This window comes from Zonotrichia leucophrys, chromosome 1, assembly GCF_028769735.1.
Source record: "Zonotrichia leucophrys gambelii isolate GWCS_2022_RI chromosome 1, RI_Zleu_2.0, whole genome shotgun sequence".
NCBI lineage: Eukaryota > Metazoa > Chordata > Aves > Passeriformes > Passerellidae > Zonotrichia > Zonotrichia leucophrys.
Window position 1 is genome coordinate 42,428,673 of NC_088169.1, and position 22,881 is coordinate 42,451,553.

The window sequence follows — 22,881 nt, forward strand, 5'->3', positions numbered from 1 at the left end:
TATGCAGTTTTATAAAATGGATGAAGATTCCAAGATAAAATACTTTAAATGTATAAAATGGAGTCATGGTGCAACCAATACTTTCCTCAGATTTTAAAGACTTAAGTGGAGCTAAATACAAGAAGAAAAAATTGCAAAAATATGGACAGAGAGATAAATTTTATTTCCACTAAAGTTGAAATAAAGCCATCAGTATTCCTCTGGGCAAAATTCTAATTATTGCACAATTATTTTTTCCCTTAAAAACAGGAGTATTTGTCAAAAATAGAATTCAGAATATCTCAAGTTTATCAATACTGACCAAGTCAAATAGTGATTTAACCAAAGACATATTTTTAGAAATAACATAATTTTCACCCTTGCTAGTGTAATACAGCATTGCCTCAATTAAGCACAGCCAAACTAGCAAGTTCAAACCAATTGAAAGCATATTTAGTCCCACCTGCTTTGGGTAAAATGAAACTCACATGTTCTCCATTTGGATTTGTAATCCTTAAAAAAAAGAAAAGAAAAAAGCACAACTGCATGGAGGTAGCTCTTTCAGGTAACTGAACTATAAAAGTACAGCCAAGTTCAGTAGTCAGGGTGTGTGCTTCATATGCCAGAGAGACCTGCTAGCCCAAATCCCCAAAACCAGAAGGGAAACCTGATCAGGTAAGAGGCACAATATTCTCCAACTGGTCCCTTGCCTGTGAAACAGGGAGATGAGCACAGTGAAGTGCCTGAGGGATATCCCAACAGGTAAACAGGGATTCAGCCCTACATAAATGCAATTAATTGAGACATCAAATCCTCCACTAAAGAGAAAACTCTTTGAGGTGCTAATATGCATGGTAACCTCGGACAGAAATAGCAGCACTGTTTACTGCTCTCCTGGAAGCAAGATGCCCTTTGGGAAGGCATAGCTATGGACTCGGGAAAGTACGAAATAATAGTCCCAGAAGCACAGAGTATTTGAGCAATAAATAATGAACATATTTCCTGTTTCTAGATATATCTTATGCAACATCCCTTGGTTAATTCATAGCATTTTAATGGCAGTGGCAAAACAGCTTCCCCAGCACTTCCCCTGAATCTAAACAGAGAGAAATTTGCTGCTCTACGCAACTTCCAAATTGTGCTCATGTGTACTAGACAGACATTTTCCTTTGATGTGAAATAATATGAAGGAGTTGGAGAAGAGGAATGAAAATGGAACTAAAGAGTCATCATTTGAGTCCAATGGTTTCATTATAAAATTTTTTAAACTTTTTGACAATGCTGATCAGTCTTGCTATTTTCAAAAGAAGCTGTAGCATCTAAGTGCTGCAGTCAACATGGGGCCTGCTGAAAATGCTGAATATGTGGCTTCATATCACTTCAAGTTTTGAGAAGCTTTTTCCTGCATGTGCAGAAATCATACAGTTCAAGAGAATTGTGTTTGCATGCCATAATTCTAGAATGGCTGAATTTGATCCTGTATTTGTAGCTGATGTATGACATGATGATGTGTGATGGGCACTAATATCTTTTGTGCCTTAAAGAGGACGGCACAGTTAATCTCCATACGTGATTTCCACAAGACATGCCAAAGCTCACAGTCCCAAGAGATTTGCTGCTATCATTCAACTAAACATTTGCATTCTCAGAAATCCACAGTCCCTCTTTAGGAGCTGCAGTCTCCAGGAGTCACTCTGAGTGAAGCCATTAGCCCCCTTCCAGGATGCACCTCCAAGTAACAAGCTGTCACTGGCAAGAACAGGCCAGATGACTCCCAGCTCTTTTGATCCAGTAACAGGAGCACATTCCCCATAGTCCTGCAGGAGGGAATCTCTTTCTTCAGTGACACATCCTAAAGCAAACACACAGGGCAATGGATGCTGTGAGTTGCTTGTAAGAACTTATATTGCCCCAGGGGGAGCACAGACATTTGGCAGGGTAAGTAGAGTTTAAGCAGCAAGCAAGTGCTGGTGCTTTTTGCATTCTGCTGGCAGTCCCACAACATCAGAGAGCTTCTCTCAGGCTGAATTCATTTCCATCCGAGGAATTACACACCCAGGTTGCCTATCCTTTACACTTCTGAGGTAAGAAAAGCAGTGGGAAATAACAAATACTGTTCTCCTCTTCTGCACATTATTTACCATACTGAATGGTGTTGTCCCCTTTATTTCAGGGGTGCTCCTGTGTACTCTAAACCATCAGATCTTGGTATTGTATTTAAATTGTAGGCACTGATTATACTATTTTTGGAAAACAAGAGGAAAATATGGGATCATGGAGGTTACTGCTTACAAGAGAATTTAAAAAGTAAAATACTTTTAATTAGGTATTGTCAAGATGAATTCACTTTTCATTTGTACAATTACATATCTTTAACCTGAGCTGACATAATTGTTAGCAGGTGTTAAGCCTGTGTTTTTAATAGCACTACAAATTCCTTCGTGTTGCTACCTATGCATTATGGAGACTAATTGGCCTGAAGCACATGAAAGGTTTTTCTCATAAAAAAGACTGGATTTACATCTGCAAATCTTGTTCTTAACCTCTGATCAACCAGATTTGCAGTTGTATAACATATCATACTCTACTCATTGTCCCTTGTTTTTGTAAAAATAATCTAAAGTAGGGAAAAATAATTCTGAACAAGGGTCTCATTTTCTTAATATATAATCACAATGTGTCTTCACACCCTTTGAGCCATTCACCAAACCCTGACACTTCAAGGGAAGTGTCCCTGACACTAAGGGAATAGATATTGGCGTATAACACCTACTACAGTCTGTACAGAGAGGAGACTTTGAGAAACTATTACTTCTGCAAACTCTGGAGGCGCTCAAGTTGTGTTAAGAAGTAAGCAGAAAAGATGAAAGGCATTAGGTAAAGATAATTTTCCCTACTTTAATTCTGTTAGCTGGCAAAGGTGGTTTCACTTGAGACATCATGATAACTTTGGCTCAGAAAGAAAGCAAGGAAAGATGGTTTTAGCCTAAAATTTTAAAATGCTTTTAAATCATATGATAACTGAAAATAAGGCTTTATATTCTGGGTTTGAGTTTTAGGATTTCTTGACCATGAATTCTATCAGTTTTTATATCAGCACAAGATGCAAATTACAAACTTTTAGTGTTTGTATTTAAGTGTCCATTCTACACTCATAAAACCAAAATTGATGAATTTCTACCAGAAATTCTGAATTTGGCATAATGGCACCCCAGGGCTGCAGGAATCTTTTGCAGTGCCTCTCCATGGAGGGAACAATAGAACTTATTTTTTCTCCCAGAGTCTTTGTGAAAGGCTAACATATAAAAAACAGTACAGTATACTTTCATATAATGATTAAGGAGGAAGGTGGTAGAGAAAAGATATTCAAGTTCCGGGTAACTAAATTTGATAAAACCTCTGATTTAGCTCTTACTTACCATGATTAAGCCAGGACAAGACTTTTGCCTACTGAGTGTTACAGAAGACTGACAGCCTTTGCTCTGTACTATGCAAAGATGAATAAAAGGGAAAGATGGAACAGATTCTCCTGGAAATGGTGTTGAATCACATGGAGAACAAAGAGGTAGTTGGTAAGAGCCAGTGTTCCCTTATAAAGGGGAAACCATGCCTGACAAATTGGCAATCGTCTATGACGAGGCTACGGCATTGGGAGTAGAGCAGAGCAACTGTCAGCATCTGCATGGACTCATGGAAAGGGTTTGACACCATCCTTGACCTTGACCTTGACCATGACCTCCTTGTCTCCAAATTGGAGAGACATGGATCTCATGGATGGACGACTCAGTGCAAAAATAACTGGCTGGATGGCCACACACAGAGTTGTGGTCAATGCCTCATTGTCCACGTGGAGCCCAGTGATGAGTGGTGTCCATCAGGGGCCAGTACTGGGGCTAATTCTGTTCAATTTCTTTGCTGGTGACAGGGACAGTGGGACTGAGTGCATGCCCAGCAAGTTTGCTGATGACACCAAGCTTGTGTTCATGACAGTGCCAAGCTGGCACCAGTGTGGTGTGGTCAGCATGCTGGAGGGAAGGGCTGTGCCATCCAGGGGTTCAGAGGGGCCTTGACAAGCTTGAGAAGTGGGTTTGCATGAACTTAATGAAATTCATAAGAAGATTGGAGCACCTTCCCTAAAAGAACAGGCTGAGTAAGCTGGGGCTGTTCAGCCTGGACAAGAGAAGGTTGCTTTGAGACCTCATAAAAATCACAAGAAAATAGTAAAGGATTACTATTACTGATTTTTCTCTGAATCAAAGTGAATCTTGAAGACAGTTAATCCTGTAATAAGCCATTAAAAACCTCAAATCAGGGTAGCCTCTTGAAGCATTAAAAGAAAATGTTTATCCTTGCACATGGAACAGAGAAAGCACAGAGACACCAGGACTTTTGTAAGCAGTAAATGAAGTTGATTGCATATTTTCATCACTAAAACTTTCACTAGGAGTAAGTAGTTAAGGTTTTGTTGCATACTTTTTCTGAAAATAACCAAGTTGCTCTAAGTGAGACTGCATGATATACTCTTCCTCAGGAGAACTCCTCAGGTAAGTGTCTAAGTCATACTGATGGGAAGAAAAAAAGGATTCTTAAAGCACAACAAGAAGAATGTTAATTAGTAATGTAGAGCCATTGTAATGACAACAAAAGAAATAATTTTAACACTGTCAGGAGAATCTTTTGCTGAAGCCTTGCAGATATGATTTTCTCCTTTGGTGAAGCCTGGCAGGATGGAGGCAGTAGGAGGGCCTTGAATCCTGCAGTATGAACACGCTGCATGCTGATCTGCCTTGCTGCACAGTAGAGCTTATCAAATATGGAACACACTCAGAGCAAAGCCACTTGTTCCCCACTCTAAGCAGAGGGGTGGCTGTGGACAGAAACTCTTGGCTCCTTTTCACAGGCAAGGAGGCAGCCTCTGCTGCTGCACAACTTCTGAAGGGTTTTCCACAATCTCCTGCCTAATAAAACATGGGGGTATGGTTGAGGTGAGTTTGATTTATGATTGAATAATTTGTAGGGAAAAAAAAAATAGCCATGCAGTGTCAAACCTTCATGGATTGCATCTGATACTCTGCTACACAGGCGTTACACTGCATCACTAACTATAGTAACAAAACATTTATCAATTACTTTGGATTTCCACAAAAAAAAGCTCAGATACAGCAATTACTATGGTTAAAACAATTACCTGGATTTTTATTCTTCTGTTGTGCTGAATTACTTCTATAAGGATTGTCATATTGGCCCATAATCTTGCTAGATTTTCAGATTTAGTATCATCTATGTTTTTGTCTCAAGACAGAAGAAACTTAACTCTAAGTCTAATTGTGAAAGAAATTCTCCAAAAAACAAATCGATTATGGACACTTTACCATCCTGAACCTGTAATTAAGGCAGCTCATCAGAATGAGATGCACTTGCTTCCATAGAAATAATCTTTTTATGGCTGTTGATTCTGAAGCTGAATGAGGATACCAAGAGAAAGTGTGGTGTCCACTGATGTGGGCTCATTCCTCAGCTGATATTTTTGCTCAAGAAAAAGAGCACTTGAAGGGAAATAAATGACCAATTACAGGGAAAGCTAAGGTTAAGGAAAGTCAAAGAATCTCAAGATAGGAACAGGGACTTAAATACAGGTTAGTAAGAGAAAGAGGAGTAACAGTATTGCTAAAATTGGATGCCATTCCCTAAGATACAGGGGCTTTAAATTTTTGTAAGTGGGAATAAGTTTTTCCATCTCGTCTGTTTCTGTGACAGAATGAACAGTGGGATGCCTGATTCTTATTGCTGTTAATTGGTATAGCTCCATGGAGAGAAGAATAATTTTGACTATATCAGTTGGGCCATGAGAGAGAAAATCCCCTTTTTCCCACTCCACAGAATCAGTCAACTCCTCCCTGAGGCAATCTCCTTCCTCAGCAGTACAGTTCCTCTGCTCACGCTTTTTATCTTGCATTTGCCAACTTTACTTGAGACTGGTGCAAAGGAGATTATGATGGGTAACTGACAGGCAAAACATCAGAAGCAAGCTTTGCAAAATACACATTTTTAAAGTCAGTGTGGCAGGTTTGCTTTTAAATACCACTTAAATATTTTATATAAATACCTGGAAGGTGCATCTTTCATTACAGTGTTACAATTATAATATGATATTAAACACTGTCTTCCTTTCTCAGGCAAAATTCTGAGTTGCAGATGATCTGCTAGAATGAGATATGCAACATTTGGACTTTATCATGCAGTAATATAGGCAACAAAATACAAAAACCCTCTAATGAAACGTTGCACAAAAAGGACACAGACTTTAAGGTGACAAACCAGGAAATGTATAATAAGCCATGTTTCATCCTGCTGCAGCTGTTTCACCTCCTACCAATTTTCACAGTCTATAAAATCTTGGAAAGCACCAGATGTTTAGGGGAAGTTGTCCTACTCTCCCTAGCTTTGAAAGTAGAGGCAAGATTTATTAGTGCTATATATATGTGATTTCAGTCCTGACTTCTATATTTATAAACTAGGTGAAACATGCAACACATCCTGTTGTCAAACAGCTCATTTACTTTCCTCTGCTCCTCCTCACGTGCAGATCTTGCCTGTTGCTGGACCATTGCTGTAACTACAGAATAATATCAGGACATGCAGTCCAAACGACAGGATTACTTAGTTACTGGCAAACATATCCAAGAGTTTTCTCCTAGTACCAACTTCTATCAAAACAACCTTGCAATGCATAGATTATGAACTAAGCAAAACTCTTTTGCAGTGCACAGATTATGAGCTAAGCAAAACTGTGTTGTGTATGAATATGCACTAACATTTGGGATTCCTGCCTAGGCAGGGACTGTTAATGCACAAAATTATCTTTTTTTTACTAGTGCATGGTTCCTAGTATTGGAACAGGGATAAAAACTGCTCATGCGTTATTTCCAATCTTTCATAGCTCAGCGGTGCTGTAAAATGCTGCTGTTCGTTTTAATTCAGTGAGTAGAAGTTTTGTTGTGTTTACCACTAAGGGAATTGCATGTGTTATTAGAAAGCCTCTGACAGCTGTCAGAGACAGAGACAACTTGCCTCATTTCAGTCTTTCATAAAGGAAGGACCCTCATCTTCAGCAAAGCTGTCAGAGGCCTGAAAAATGGGATAAAGCAGAATACCTTTTCCAAACACATGAAAATCTTTGTATCTCCTCTATTTTCTTCCCCATAAAGTTACAGAGGGAAAGTTGTTTAGTTAGACGAAATAGGAAATATGATTTGATGTTTTTATACTGTATCCTGCCTTGTCATCACTGACCTGCAGGGATAATTGCATAGTAGCCTGCCTGACATGGTATTTAATAAATTAGCACTATGTTTTAGCATAACATACAAGCTTTCACGCAGTTTTTATTTTCTGAGAGCAAGAACAATCAAAACCAAAGAGACATTGATGCAGACAAGGGCTTTGCAGCAAAGATTCTGAAAGTCTGCATTTGTAAGCATTTCCACACTTTCCAACAGGTCTCACCATGCGCAAGACTCTCACTGAATTTAAAGCACCAGAAAAGGAAATCTCTTAACAGCTCAAACCTTAACTTCCAGCTTTTGATTTAAATTGGTGCTTGTCTTAATAAAAACTCTGCTGTTTATTTTAGTTCAAATGTTATGGGTTTCTTTTCTCAAAAGCCTAAGCCAATTATTAATTTTTTAAAGTCAGAATTAGTGACATGTCAGCACTTGCTTATCATTCAGTGACAAGGGAAGTAGCTTGCAATGTCCTTAACAGGTTAGAATTGTTTTCTCATCAGCTTCTACTTAGCTTCTAAATGATGTTTAGATTATCTTTTTTACTCCAGTAATCCCACAAGTATCCCTCCATACAGTACTGTTTGTGATGTCAACTCCTTTAGCCAGCATGAGAGACTGGGAAGGCAAATGTATCAGATCAGCATCATTTGTTTAATATTGTTGTTTGCATGCTATTTTTATAGCACGCTCAATGCTCGTTTTCACTTTTCATACCCTGATTCATTTTTCATCCTGTTTTCTTCTCCCTATCCATCTTGCACTGCTGAGTAAAGCAAAAATCCATGAATGAGTCAGAGTCAAATTTTCAAAGTCACATTGGTCAGTGGGGTTTGAAATTAAGCAGAATGAGATTGCTTATGTTTTATCTTTCCAAAAATAGAAAATAAATTTCCTTTCTTCGACTGCAATAAAGAAATTGTTATCACATTTTTTTCCAGCTGCATTTATTTTTCCGAAATCCAGTCTAGACTATGACTCATCAGTGTCCAGGCTAACTAGCTGTTCCATTCCTTCCATATTATCATCAGCTTTGTCTAATTGTCATCCTATTCTATCACGAAAAGCAACTTAAAAGTAATATTTCTTGTTATATGTTATTCTTCTGGGAGGTTTTTTTCTGGTTGTGGGGTTTGGGCTTTTTTTTGTTGGTTGGTTTTTTTGTTTTGCTACAGGACAGATAAATGGCTCTTTAAGGGACAATTCTTTCTAATTCTTTGTCTATTTGAAAGAAGAATTATGTGAATAAATTGTGGGAGCAGTTTTTCTTAAATATATATTCTATGCTCCATTTTAACATGAGGTTGCATGTTTGGGACATTCTGTTCAGTACACTGGAAGGGAGACATTAGCATTTTTTAAGCAAGAATGAGCAATTAGTAGTTTCTCATATATGTAACTTTTATAGCTTTTTGACCATGTACTACCAGAATTAAGAACAGCAGCTGTTGTGATTTATGTTGGCTGGATGTTATACAATGTTATTATCTTCTCAGCTTGCAAGAGCCTGGTTTTCAGTTGTAATACATACTATTTCTTCCAGGTTAAGCTTGTTATCAAATCCTCAACCAAATCTTTCTCAACATTTCAAATAGCATGTAATAATTCAGCTCAGGAGCTGTAACACCACACCATTCCTTTGGAAATATGAAATGTGAAACGTGTCTGGCTTAGGGCATGGTGAGCAGTCATTCCTTACTGCAAGCCATGAAGTTCAATTAGAAAGTGAGCTGCATCTGCAGTTGCTTCATTCTGAATATTGACCAACATCATCTTCTAACCTCACAGAACCCTGCAGAAATTTGATATCACCAAAGTTTCCTTGCACTAATATTGAAACTCTTCTTACCTATGAACAGATTCCACTCAGTATCCAAATCAGCCTGATTTGCTAGGCAGCCCTTCATTACATTGAGGCAATAGTTGTTGCAAGGTTTCACAGTGGGAAGTCCTCTGCAGTAAGGGCAGTACAACATCTTCATTAACGCCCGGATGCACCCTGGGGTGGGACTGACCTGCAGAGTTTAAGGCAGGGAAAGAAAAAGAAAAAGGAGGAAATCAATCTCCTGTTCTGTGAATCTCGGGGTGGCTGAGATTATGCCTCACAAGCAGTAAATGCAGAAGGGGCAATTTGTGAAAAGAGCTCAACCCTTAATAACACCCTCCTATAAAGCTAATCGATCCCTGCCAATTATCTTCATTTAGCACAGCAGCGACTTTCAGGAATGCAAAAATCAACACTCCCCTACTGACAGCAGTGCTTGCCTCCCCAGCCCTCCCACACAAAATCTCCTGGAAAGGCGAAGGAAAAACATCCAGGGAATCAGCTGGGTAGTTACTGATTGATCCTAGCATGGAGGATCCTGAGGAGGCTTCTCACTCTTCCTATGTAAGCTAGAACTGTCAGTCACACCAGCACTGGATTAAAATCTCCTCTTTATTAAAGCACAGTAAATCCAGGATAATCTTGATGGTTTCTATAAATTTATTCTGAACTACACGATGACAAAGGGATATCATTCTATTTTCAGACAAATATAACCTTCTTCTCAGACAAATTCATAAAGAGATCAGACAGGGTTTGTTTGGGGTTTTTCTTTTTTTTGGTATGCTTTTGACATCTCAAGTGACAAAAAGCATTATAGACAATCTAGTGCATTTCAATTTTCACTTTAGCATGGCACATACCAGCACGTGTGAACTTCTCTTCTGTATTTAATTTTCTAATCTCAGACTTTAAAAGTCATATGTACTAGTGAAATATTCATTTTCAGGCCAGAGTTTGTAACATGGATTAAAATTGCACACTAGGTACTGCTCACACTAGCATTTTGTCATGGTGCAGTGGAGCACAAGTATCTCATGCTGGACTGACAATCTAGAGCAATGACAAAGAGCTGCAGGTTCTTCCGTGATTTCAAAATTCCTGGACAGGAGATTGCAAAGCAATGCCACTCCTTTCACACAGCCTGTTGGTTTATGAATAAATACATCTCTACTGATATGAATTTGAAGGGATTAAACTATTTTTCCATAATAATGGTAACTTGTGCTGAAAGCAGGAATCTAACTTTGCACTACAGTGGTACAGGCTGAGCTGATTGATGTCGCTTGTATTATCAGTATTGTACTAAAATTGTGTTTCTTTTCTTTTTCTCTGTAATTTGTTTCTCCCTTTTTGATGTTAAATCATGGATTTTTAGAGAACTATATGGAACATAGTCTTTACACAGGACATTTTTAAATTAAAATGGTTCTGAGATATAGCACATGCTTCTGAATATGCTCAGAAGGGATTTTTGCTTTGGTTTCCTAGGGACTAACTTCTGCACTTTACTAGCAGAACACTGATGGTATGTGTGAAGGTATATTTATCCATCCTTTTCCAATAGCTTTTGAACCATCAGCCAGTTTCAATCAAATTTAACGGAGCACTTCAGGTCTCAGAACATTAAGATCCTATATGTTTTTTCTTTTAAACAGACAGTTGAGAGGAAAAGAGGAGAGAGGTTCTGTTATTGCCTTTATTGAGGAAAAGGGTGAAACATGAGGTCAGCTCCTCATAGATATCAAAGAATCCACATTGAAAATGATGTTATGAATGACCCATTGGTTAGAAAAAGCACAAGGGGAAACTTCCTCATTGAACACCTTATCGAACAGCAGAAAATCCAAATTCAAAAAAAGGTGGACTTTATTATTTTCACTGCTCAGAACTACTTTTTAGAGTCACTTATCCATATGTGCTGTATAGCTCCAAACCAAGAACAGGCCAATTTTTATAAAAAAGATTAGAACCACAGAAGGAAGAAAGCAGAATACTTATATTTACGGTCAAAAACAGAATCTTCAAATTTGCATTGAAATTGCTGCTTAAAGCCAGAGATATTTTCATTTGTGAGTACTGAGAGTTTTATCATTTAGGTTCTTTTCATGCCTAAAGTTATGCTTCTTCCCTGTCCCAGTAGTCTTGTCAATGCCAAGTTATCAGCACCTAGTTGACCCCTAAATTCAGCTGGAATCCACATATTTTCCCATCCATACCTTCTCAAATCCACTTTGGTACTTGTGCTGACATATATCTATAAGATCTTCATCTTATAAAAAAAACTTCCTGTCAATCTAATTCTTGAAAAACGGGTCTAAAAGAGAGAAGACAGTCCCTGTCTTTATATTATATATTAACTTTCTTATTTTGTCTTTATAGAGAGCAGATACTATCAATATTTATGTGAGCCTTATTTTATAACAAGAGCAATCTGAGAGGAAACTAGGTATTGTGCTTTACTCTGCCAGAGATCCAGATCATGTCCCAGATCTGCTAGGACAGGACCCTAAAGGTCAGTTAGAGTATTTATTTGCACAGGCCCTGTGAATCTTAAATTCTTGTCACATTACACAAGTCCTTTAACAGAGTACTTCTGGTCATGATCCCCTGTGAAGAAGTCAGGATAACTTCCAACCACTCAAAAAGAATGAGCAGGACCCAGGTGTATCATATCTTGCTTGAGTATCTTAATATATCAGACAAAATGGTGGCATCATTAACAGCATTTTACAAGAAAGCAAGGTGCTCTGCTTACGTTAGGAGTGAAGTAATACCTTTTTTAAGAGAAGCAGCCAAGAGGTGGGTCAGAGCAAAGAGCAGATGGAGAAGGTTTCTACAGAAGCCTCTGTCATGTTATTTATATCTGCATCTGACTTATCTACGTCATCCTCTGACAAAGACTAGCACAAGCAAATCCTTGCTGATCCAGCTGGATGTTGCAGAACTTGGTTTCAAAGTGTGCTACACTGGTGACACAAAAGACAAGCACAGATGAATTGCTGTGCCTGCTGGCCTGCATTCACTTCCCTTACTGCTCACACCTTCTGCTCCAAGCTGGCCACATCCCATACTACCTCATCGTATTGGCACTACACCTCCCCTGGGTTCCACTTAGTGCCTGAGTGACTAAAATACACAATTATTATTTTGGGTGGTTATTTTTCAGCTCAAAGAGTTCTGAATAATAGGAGTCAGTAGTGCAGGCAGTGGGAGTAAGAGGAAGCTAAATATAATGTTGTGTGTTTTGAAGTGAAACAGGAGGTTTCATAGGGCTTAGACTATACTCTGCTCAGTGTTGACAGAAGGGAGGGGGCCACAACAGGACAGGTTCATGCAGGTTTCTGGAGACAATGTCTATCCTGCCTAAATTGCGTTGCAGGGGGAGAAAGGTGGAGAGGTCCAAAACACATCTGTGTAGAGGGCTAACAATTAAGCTGTGACTGAGGCATGGGATGAGTCCCCTTCTCAATCCTGCTCCATATTCACTTGTCACTTAGCAGTACTGGTGTGACTTTAGGTATCCAAACTGTGGCTCAGAGAAATATTACCAATTGCACAGCTACTTTAGAAGTCTGAAGACTAAAAGTTAAATGCTGTATTACAGCAGTTAAGTGCTTTTCTGAACCTAGTCATCAGTGAGCAGCCAAATTTCAGTTCTCAGCTTCAGCTGTTTTTTCTGTACCTTTGTTTTCAAAGAATACAGTTAGATCTTTTTCTTCCCTCAACAAAAGATGACATCTCTTGTGCAAAAAATAGTCAAATTTTGGTCTAAGTTTCTGATATCTTGGTAAGAACCAAAATATAAAAAGAATCCAACTTAGAGTGTGAGTATTTCAGAAAGCGATGAACTCCTGAAATCTGAAGATTATCACAAAGTTGATTTTCAACCACCTTCTTGCTGCTGGAAAATGCTATGAAATGCATTTTGAAAACCCATTTCCCATTTCCATCTTAAAAGAAAATAAGCCTCTCACACTTAAGTACTTTTCTGCAGACCAGCCGAAAAGTAGATATTAATTACATTCAGAGGTATTCAAAACCTCAAAACCTGCATTTCCTGAAGAGATGTGTTTCTCAGCTCAGGAGTTTCAACGTTTTTTCTAAGTAACATTTTTGCATGGGTACAACTTTGGTTATTTTTCTTTTTTTGTCTTTTCAAACACGCTGCAATTGGCTCTACAATAATCGCAGCAGAGAAATTTGCAGACTTCAAAGTCTAGAAATAACTGGTTCATACGTAAATCATATCAATCAGCTGGATCACACTGAATGACATAACTGGGGAAACTGCTATAGAGGAGTCATTCCCTACTGCAGGCTGTCTCCCTGACTGACTAGGACAGCTTCATTTTAGCATAAGTGTGCGTGGAATACATCACATCAGAAAAGTGCCTTTCTGAGCTTTGATTGAGCCTAGTAGCTTCAGGACATGTTACATTACTGCATTTTGTAACATTTTCTGACAGCTTCAGCTTTACCTAAATGCATGTTTTTGCATACATGCAAAACCCCCCAAAAGCAATATTCTTAAGGGCTTCATTACTGAACACTTGTTTTCCCCCTTCAGAAAGTCTAGGAGGAATATTATTTCATCTGGAAGACAGATTTTGCAATGGTGAACTTGCAAATATAAATAATTGAGGAGAAAACTTATTTGGGTAAAAGCCAGGAAGTTTTACTCTCTTGTAACACTGCATTTGCAGACTGCTCTGTAATGTATTTGACCTGTTTTTATAATCAAAATCCTTGGCTTTGTCAAGTATACAAATATAAATCTTTTTTTCTGATACAAAAAATCAGAGAAACTTATTAAACAACTGGTCATCTTTAGAAGGATCAAATATGTTGAGACATGATTTCTCTTTTATTTGTAGGAGATTTCTTACCAGAGTAGTTGGTATATGTTGTCTGGTAATAGGATAGGGGTGTCCTTCCAAAGTTATACTGAGTGTATCTAAACTCACAGAGTAAGTCCATACACCATACTTAGGTCCAAACCCTGTCATTTCTTGGCATAAAATAAAATGTGTCAAATATGAGCAAAATGAATCACTGCTGAGATCACATCAGGGAACACACATACTTCCTACGTCTCCTGTGCACCCAAAGGAACTCCTCCCATTTGAAACCACGGAGTCACTCCTTGACATGAAGACCTTGTAGGGGAAACTGCTGGGATGAACCGGCCAATCTAGCCAATTGGCCATGAAAATAGATACTCTTTAAAAATGCCTTTTTGAAGGAGAAGATGATTACATTTTATTCTTCACAAGCTTTACAAATGCATTTACATTCAAGCTGCTGGATTAAAACTGGAAATTTCTAGTTCTTTCCCATGTGGTTCAAGATGAGGGTGAGGTATCTTCCTGCAATCCCATGTAAATGGCCTGTAAGTGGAGAGAATTTTGAAAGGAATCACTGTCTAACACCTAACTGTTGGCTAAATCACCCAGCTTTCCTCTCAGCAAGCTGATGTATGTCCAGCAAAGGAATGGCACTCACTGTCTGAGAAACTGAGGTACTAGCATCCTTAAATTATTTTTGAATCTCTGTATGGATAGTCCATCCACTTAACGACAGAAAAATGAATACGTTTCCCAAGCATTATTTTATTCATGGCCTAATTATCTCAAGAGTTTATATAAGACTAGAGTCACAGAATCATAGAATATGTTGAGTTGGAAAGGGCCTGTCAGGATCATTGAGTCCAACTCCTGGCCCTGCACAGCACCATCCCCAAGAGTCACACCTGAGAGCATTGTCCAAAAGCCTCTTGAGCTCTGTCAGGCTGGTGCTGTGAGGACTGCCCTGGGGAGCTGTTCCAGGGCCCAAACACCCTCTGGGGGCTGAACCTTTTTCTAATATCCAACCCAAACCTCCCCTGACACAGCTCCAGGCCATTCCCTCAGTCCTGTCACTGGTCACTGCAGAGAAGAGATCAGTGTCTGCCCCTTCTCTTCCCCTCATGAGGAAGCTGTAACTACAATGGGGTCTCCCCTCAGTCTCCTCCTGGCTGAAAACACCAAGTGACCTCAGCTGCTCCCCATTTGGCTTCCCCTCTAGGCCCCTCACTATCCCTGCACAATGAAATGCTTATGTATGAGGCCAGGCCAGAGTTTTAACCTGCAAACATTAGAATGTCTTGACTAACTTCAAGAAGTCTCCTTACATTCTTTTACCAGAAAGCTAATCTGTAGAGAACTCCATGGTACAATTCTAGGGATTCCTGTCCCAAAATCCTCCACAGTTTAATGCTAGCATTACTATCAAATATTCTATTTAAAGATCAAAGGGGACATAAGGATTAGTTGTTCATGCTTGTGACTTCAGAAGAAAAGGAAAAAGAAAAAACCTTTAAATAAGAACTGCATTCAATGTGCTAGTACTGGGGAAATTTCTCCTAAGCACAAAACCTGTAATTTCTGACCACCCATTATAACAATGATGTAACCAGGATCAGACCGAGATATATCACAAAGCACACTTTACAGAGCACACAAGATTATTAGAATACTTTGGATCACACATCCTAAGAGCTTTTTCTTTAATTTCATCTTTAATTAACTTCAGGACAATGATTAAACTTCAGTGCAATCAGTGACTATTTTTTTCCCATATATCTTTGACATTTTCTTCTCCACATGTTACAATTACTTCCTATTGATTTTTTTTTGTTGTTGTTTGTTTTTATTACTGGGAAAAGCAGGTAAAGCTTAGCTGGTAATGATGGTTTTGTTCCTTTTGCTCTTTCTTTTCTTCAGAGAAGATCTGCTCACTGTTGGATCCAAGTAATTAAATTTTCTTTTTGTCCATATTTTGTCTGTTTTCATGAACACTGTGTTATTGCTGATTTAATTTAACAGTCAAAGTATCAAGAAAGTTCTTTTCAGTGGATTTCAGCTGAAATTATGTCTGTATGTATCCAATTACAACTATATAGAAATATTAATAAGATTTTGAATGCTCTATTGAAGTACTTCTCATTGCTTCAGACTGGCTCATAGAAGCTAAGCTCAGTTCACTGCTTTCACAGATAGCATAATCTGATATAAAAATAGAAGTATTGCATCAGCCATACCTAGTTAGGAATTTATGTTGTAGAAGGTAAATTTGAGAATATTTGCTAATGTCAAGCAAAAGTTTAGTCTAATACTAACCTCCTGAAGACAAGAATAGCTATCTTTTTAACAATTTCATCCCAGTTGACTGAAAGATAGAAGAGCTGGTTTAAGTACTGCAGTTTTGTACTAGTACCTATGACTTTGTGCTTGAATTATATCAAACTGAAAATAAAAAACTACAGCCCTTTAAGCAGCTGCAAAATCCCCAAAATCCTGGGATAGTACATCTTATTAATACGATGACACAAAACATGGTCATTTTAATTTTAATATATTAATATCCCATAAAATATTTTTCTAGCAAATGCATAATGTACATATAGTACATCTTGTACTATACATTATACATTTTATAGCAAATGTATAACGTATAGTACAAGATGTTCATTAAATAATTAGAAAAAAATTAGGTCAATATAGTTGAACCCTAGATAAGTTTTATAATGTAACAGTAAAAATGACACATTTACTACCTGATAACAAACCATGCCGCGCTAATAAAGAAGAGGAAATTTTAGCCATTGTTCTTGTCCAACTGAGATGTCCTTTGCCAGTATTCATGACTTTGAAATAATGAGAAACATGGCAACTATTTTTCTTTCTAAGAAAAATATTAATGCACCTATTAAAATTTGAGGCATTTTTCTTACTTATTTTGTCATCTCAGTTGTGTTCCAGTACCTGCATAATTCTGGAAGGTGCAGATGAGAAACCATACAATATTACAAAGAATAAAAAAATTCCTTTATAAAGGATTTGAAGTATATAAACCCCTAAAAGTTATGCATCAGAATTTTTGAGCACTGCCTATAAGCATCACTCTTATCTATAATTTGTCTAGGTTATCATAACATGTAAATGTGAAAGTGGCCATATGAAAATAGTGGCTGGAAGAGATTGCAGCAGGAGGTTGAACATCAAATAATCGGTAACTGTTGGAGAGGTGAGTTGTGGAATTTCACAATTTCCCTACAGAAGTCAAGAGCAAAAAAAGGCAAGGACAAAATGTTCAGATGTTTACTTGGGTGAGACTGAAGCTCTATTTACAGAGAAAAAGAATAGTCTCCACTATTTTTAGGAAACTAGGAAAATTACTTATCAGATGATCTGAATACAGAAAATCTAAATTTAGAAAGCCACTTGAAAAGCAGCAGTCACAAGATATTTTGTGTAAAGCTTATTTTTTAATCTCTTGATTCACTTCTGAATGACACTTTAAAGAATTTCTTTTACAAAATAAAATGTTTGAACACCCAGATATAAATATTAAAGTGTTCTTAAATCCTGTTTTACCTGTCAGAAACATAATTAAATTCAAACAAACTTGGTGGGAGTGAAAATTTATTTGACTTACAAACATGCAAGCTGAGAAAATACTCCAGGATACAAGGATTTACATCCTATGAGATATCACTGAGCTGAAAAATCTGCCCTGCAATTTTTGTGGAAGAATATTTATCTTTCTCATCTGTTTTTAGAGTAATCCCACATTAAACAGAATTTGAGGTACAGATTCCATCTGTTACTTTCCTACAATTTTGAGGACAACACTAAAGTGAAAAATCTCTGAAAAAATTTCTTCCATCTACTCCCAGAGGATGAAAAGTTTTCCAGTACACAGAAACAAAGAAGGAATCTCACAGCTGTTAGGCTTTCAAACCCCATAATTTCTTCTGGAACATAAACTTTAAGACACTCTCTTAATAAAAAGTAGCTACTCTGCTTTCTTCTCAGAGCAAAAAAATCTAAACTGCCTCTCACTTAAAAGAGAGTGGGCTCATTTCTTTCTGATTCGTGCTCCCTGTGAGGAAAAAAAAAACCTGCTGTAGAGAAGTAGGTTAAGTATTACCCAGGTACAAATCACAAATAGAAAGGGAAGTCCTTGATAATCTGGAAATCAAACCCCCAGATAAGCAGAAGGAAAAGCTCTGAAAGAAAGAGAACTGTCGCAGCAGGAGATAATGATCAAATCGTGCACTTAGACGTTTTGTGCAGCAGTATCTGGATAAGAAAGTGATGTGAAGAATGGTCAAAGTCATCCTACTTGCAACACCCACGAAGTTTGAAATGCAGACTATATACCTGAGAGCATTCTTGCTGATTGCCTGTGATTCATCATGCCAACCAAAAAAGCACTTGCAAAGTAAAGCAGTTCTCTCATAGAGAGAGAAAGTAAGGCAAAACTGCTCTGATCACTCACAAGCACCTCTCCTTCACTGTCTACTGATGTGTGAATTCTTTCACTGACTTAAAAAGGGCATGAATCAGAGTGGGGGAAAGGGCTGTGGGATGTCTTATTTGTGCGGTGTCAGCAACAACACACTCATGAGAAAGAAATAAATGCATACATAATATTGGCAGTCTTGCTTGATGACAAGTTATGCAATAATTCGAGGTGACAAGTGACAACAGATTGACCCAACTTGTTCCTGCTCCTTCCTGCTCTAAGAAACATGGAGTCAAGATGGAAAAGACACTTTAAAGTTTATATTAAGGTGGTCACTAAATAGTAATGTGATCACTATCAGAATTAGTTGACAATGGCAATCTCCTAGAAACAGCAAGTAAGGATTTGTAGATTCCTTCCAGCTGTTTTCCTGTGTAATTGGTGAATTGTCTGGGCTGCATATTCACAGTGACAAAAGGTAGGAACTGGGTAGATCAGTACTAAAAGGAGGGTATTTTTACAAGAGAAAAAATAAAATTGTAGGAGTAATGAAGCAGGAAAGTCCAAGTTTGATGGCTTTGCCTACTTGTTAAGCCTCATCATATTCCTATATTGAACATTTTTCAGGTAAATTCAAATGGTAAAATTTCATTACTAGCCTGGGGATACTGGAGAAAAGAGTCTAAGGAATATCCATAGAAATCAAACAAGATTTTTCAAGTTGCTCATGTTCTTGGTTCTTCTCCATGAAAATCAAAAGACCAAATAAAGACTACTGAGTTTTGAAAGCAAACATTCACTCTGATTATTCCCAATAAGCTCGTCACACTGTGTCAGAGACAGGTTACGTACAGCACAGTCACCAAGGCACTAAGGAATGGGAAGCCTGCTTTAAAGAGGGACTGTTTTCTGAAGACCCTGCAGCCCAGTACAAAGCAAAATGTTAATTTTCTGGGACCGAATAGAATATAATATTTTGCTTATTCGCCTTTTTAATGTCATGATGTGAATTAAGAATAAGATGGACCACAACAGACAGGACAGTAAAACAAATTCTGTGCAAATCATATGCAAGTACAGAAATATTTACAGATATGAAGAAATATTTAATGATTTTCTTGTGTTCTAAAGGGAAGAAGGATGCCAGATCTTGAAGGTATCCCAGCAAGGATCTAGTCAGTTACCTTGCTAGGTACCAATAATCAATCACAAAGTCTTGGTAATATATTCAGTGTAGCACAGAGGCAGAGCAATACTTTAAAAATAGTTCACAATCTATTTATAGAATCCATAAACGCCCACTGCATTATGTGGGCTCAAGTCATGTGAGATCACCCTACAGCTCCATGTTAACATTTCCTCCTTATGGTCTTTCTAATATTCTTGTTAGGTTTTCAGAGAGCTACTTGTAAATATAAGTACCATACAAATATTTAGCAGATGCTCAAGTGCACCTTGGGATGATGACTATGGTCTGGAATGACCTGTGTATGGATGTGTGCTCCCATTTCTGCTGAGTATCACACTTGCAGTTTTTAGAACTGCATAGCTGAGAGTAAATCTTCATCTCATAATTTTATTTTCTTTTATTTCCCTTTTAATCCCTTCCTCATAACTCCTTACCCATAGACACAAAACATAAAAACAGAGGGATCCTCCCTAGTATCTGTGTGTCCTACTTCCAAGACACTACAACAGAAACATAGGGAGGTGATTAAAACGAGTAGTTAGGAGAATAAATGTTCCTATGAACAAGGATTCTTCTCAGAATTTTGTCTCTGAGTTGCACACTAGAGAAAAACATGGTCCAAAATACTAGTACTGGATGACTACATGATAGGAAGTCAAGTATGTAATTTCCCAGAGAATGTTCTACATATTAAAACAAACTATTTGTGTGTAAAACATTCAGCTTTCCTCTTTCTTCATGCTCAGATCCACATAAACATAAGAAAACCTAAAATCATGTATGAAAAAACTAAAATTAGACACATTGTCTTTTCCCTGATAGAAGAACGGTGAACTGCAGCAGCAAATTGCTTTGATGATACCTCATATTATAATAATATACTTCAGGTACTGTAATTTTTGGGAAATAATTCCAATGGAAAGTAAGGACATTGTAGCATCAGTTTGAAAGAAGCAAGTACCAAATAAAAGACAGTTTGTCAAGTTTAAGCTGCTATTTGTTTATGCCTGCAGGAAGTAGATCAAAACCTAATGTATTAAAATATATCTGACAATCAGATTTACTTTTTCTTTTATTTAGAGATGGAATGTATATGAAATTTGCTATTAAATCTTCATTTAACTTACCCTGAACTTTAGGTTGATGTACAAACCAGAAAGAGTGTCTACAACCATATGGAAATATTTTTAATATCCTGTTCCTCATAAATTCTCAGCAGGTAAGATGTTATTTAGATTGCTTTCTCCTTTACCCAAAACTGAGCAAGAAAAGTCATTTTGTGTAGGGCTGACTAGTGTCTAAGAGGCAGCAGATCTATAAATTAGAAAAATAAAAGAAGATATTAAGAAGGTAAACAATATAGCCTAAAATTATTTTCTTTTGCTCAGAAATTTTGCCAGAGTAATTTAAACCCCAGCAATTTCAGTTATCTCTATGAACTACTGTAATTGTATTGATTTACAGTTCTTACTTTCTCAGGTGAAGAAATCATTCTTTTATGTGTCATCTTTTAGATCTGTCAACAGCCCTTGGAAGTGCTGATCCTATATCATCCTCAGTGGGCAGAAGTGCTCTGCAGAATGCACTGAAGCCCTGTCCCAGATGCACACTTCCCAGCTGTTGGCCAAGATCAAGTGCATCATCTTTTCTTATCACTTTATTATCTGATACATCCCCAGCTTACAGATTTTATATTAAATGGATTTGGAAGACATGGGAAGGAGCAATCATTTCCTCCATCCACTCCATGCATCCGCCCAAAAGTGCAGAGCCTCCAGCTATTGTGCTCACAGTGTGACTGCGTGTGAGGATGGGATATCTGTGCATAAAACCACCCTGTGGGCTTTCATCTTTTTTTAGGTGGACCCTAGATCTGTCATGATTTCACAGATCATCTGGTAATGCATCAGAATTTTTGATGCACAACACCAGCCCTTGACTGAGGGCGTGATGCAGCCACTGCAGTGATGCTCTCCATAGAGAGCTCCTGAAATCTCAGCCTGAGAGACAGTGCAAAAGGGGGAAGGCTTGTACCTGGAACTGCCCTTGCCCCTGCTGGTGTCATTCTTCCCAGCTGACTGTCACAATCTTTCTAAAAAAAAAAAAAATTAGGGCAGTCTTGATTGTACTGTTGACTGCACTGGCCCTTAACATACCTGCAACTAGACCAAGGAAAGGATTTGTGTAATTCTCCCTCAGCAAACCAAGTTCTCCTTTAAGAAAGTGAAAGAAGCTCTACAGCTTGTAAAATAAGATGTCAGTCCTTGCTGGATAAAAAAAACCCCATTCATCTTGAACCTCAAAAGACCACACAGATTGGACTGAATAACAATTTGACCCATGTCTCTAAGTTAAAAATGACTGAATTTATTGCTGGCTAAGTCAGAAAACCCAGTAAAAGGAAAATATATCTAATGCTTTTTAATGGCTACCTGGCAGTAAATTTGTATTTAAGCCATTCCATTGCCATTTGTCTTTATTTGATTAAGCCACCTGATTTATTAAACATGCTGGAATACAATTTATGTACAGCAATATAATCCACCGAGTGGTCTGGTTTCCAGAACCACAGGGATAAACACTCTCAAACCATAAAGGCACTCTCAGTGCCAGATATCCATTTATAATGCCTGCAGAATGATATCTCATCCTTATCATCTCCGGTATGGATGAACTGTCAGCTACTCTACCACAACCTCTTTCCAAACCTTTTAAAAGTAAGGAAAGTCTGTCGTGTCCAAAACACAAAGGTATTTCACAAGATGGGAGAGATGCAACATTATTCAGTGCAGCAATATTATTCACCTTCAGTGAAGAAGACAACAGGAATACCACTGTGAAATCAGCACTGCTTTAAGACAGCTTTGGCAAATAACATTGGAACAAAAATGTACAAAACAATGTTGCAGAAATGCTCCCTTGTACAAGATGACTCCAGGAAGTGGATTCTTACTATAATCAGCCCTTTACAACCCATATATCTCATTCCCATTCCTATATCTTGTTCTACCTATTATACTCTTGTCTGGCTGTGTGGACACACAAAATGGTGAGATCAGTGACATTGCTGCTGCTAGAGATGGAACAAAAATACTGCTGGGCACCTATTACAATGAGAAAGAGTTCAAGAAATGAAAAAAAAAAAGACAAAAGAAAACACACTTTGCCAAGACTGAAATCTGAAGCACAGGAATCAGCCTCTCTTCCCACTCCTCTCTCTCACCCTACAGTTGTCAAGGCCACTGGAAGACAAGCTGTACCAGAAAAATTTCACTATAGCTGGATTTCTTCATTCAGAGGAAAAGCACTAACAA

General features: G+C 37.9%; 1 protein-coding gene across 1 annotated transcript in view; it reads right to left on the reverse strand.

Moving 5' to 3' along the window:
* The window catches only part of GPC6 (glypican 6), a 726,811-nt gene that overhangs the window by 192,197 nt on the left and 511,733 nt on the right, over positions 1-22,881 (reverse strand). The window contains exon 4 of the mRNA XM_064712773.1: positions 9,112-9,277. Coding sequence (XP_064568843.1) covers positions 9,112-9,277 — 166 coding nt within the window. The remainder of the gene's footprint in view (positions 1-9,111; positions 9,278-22,881) is intronic.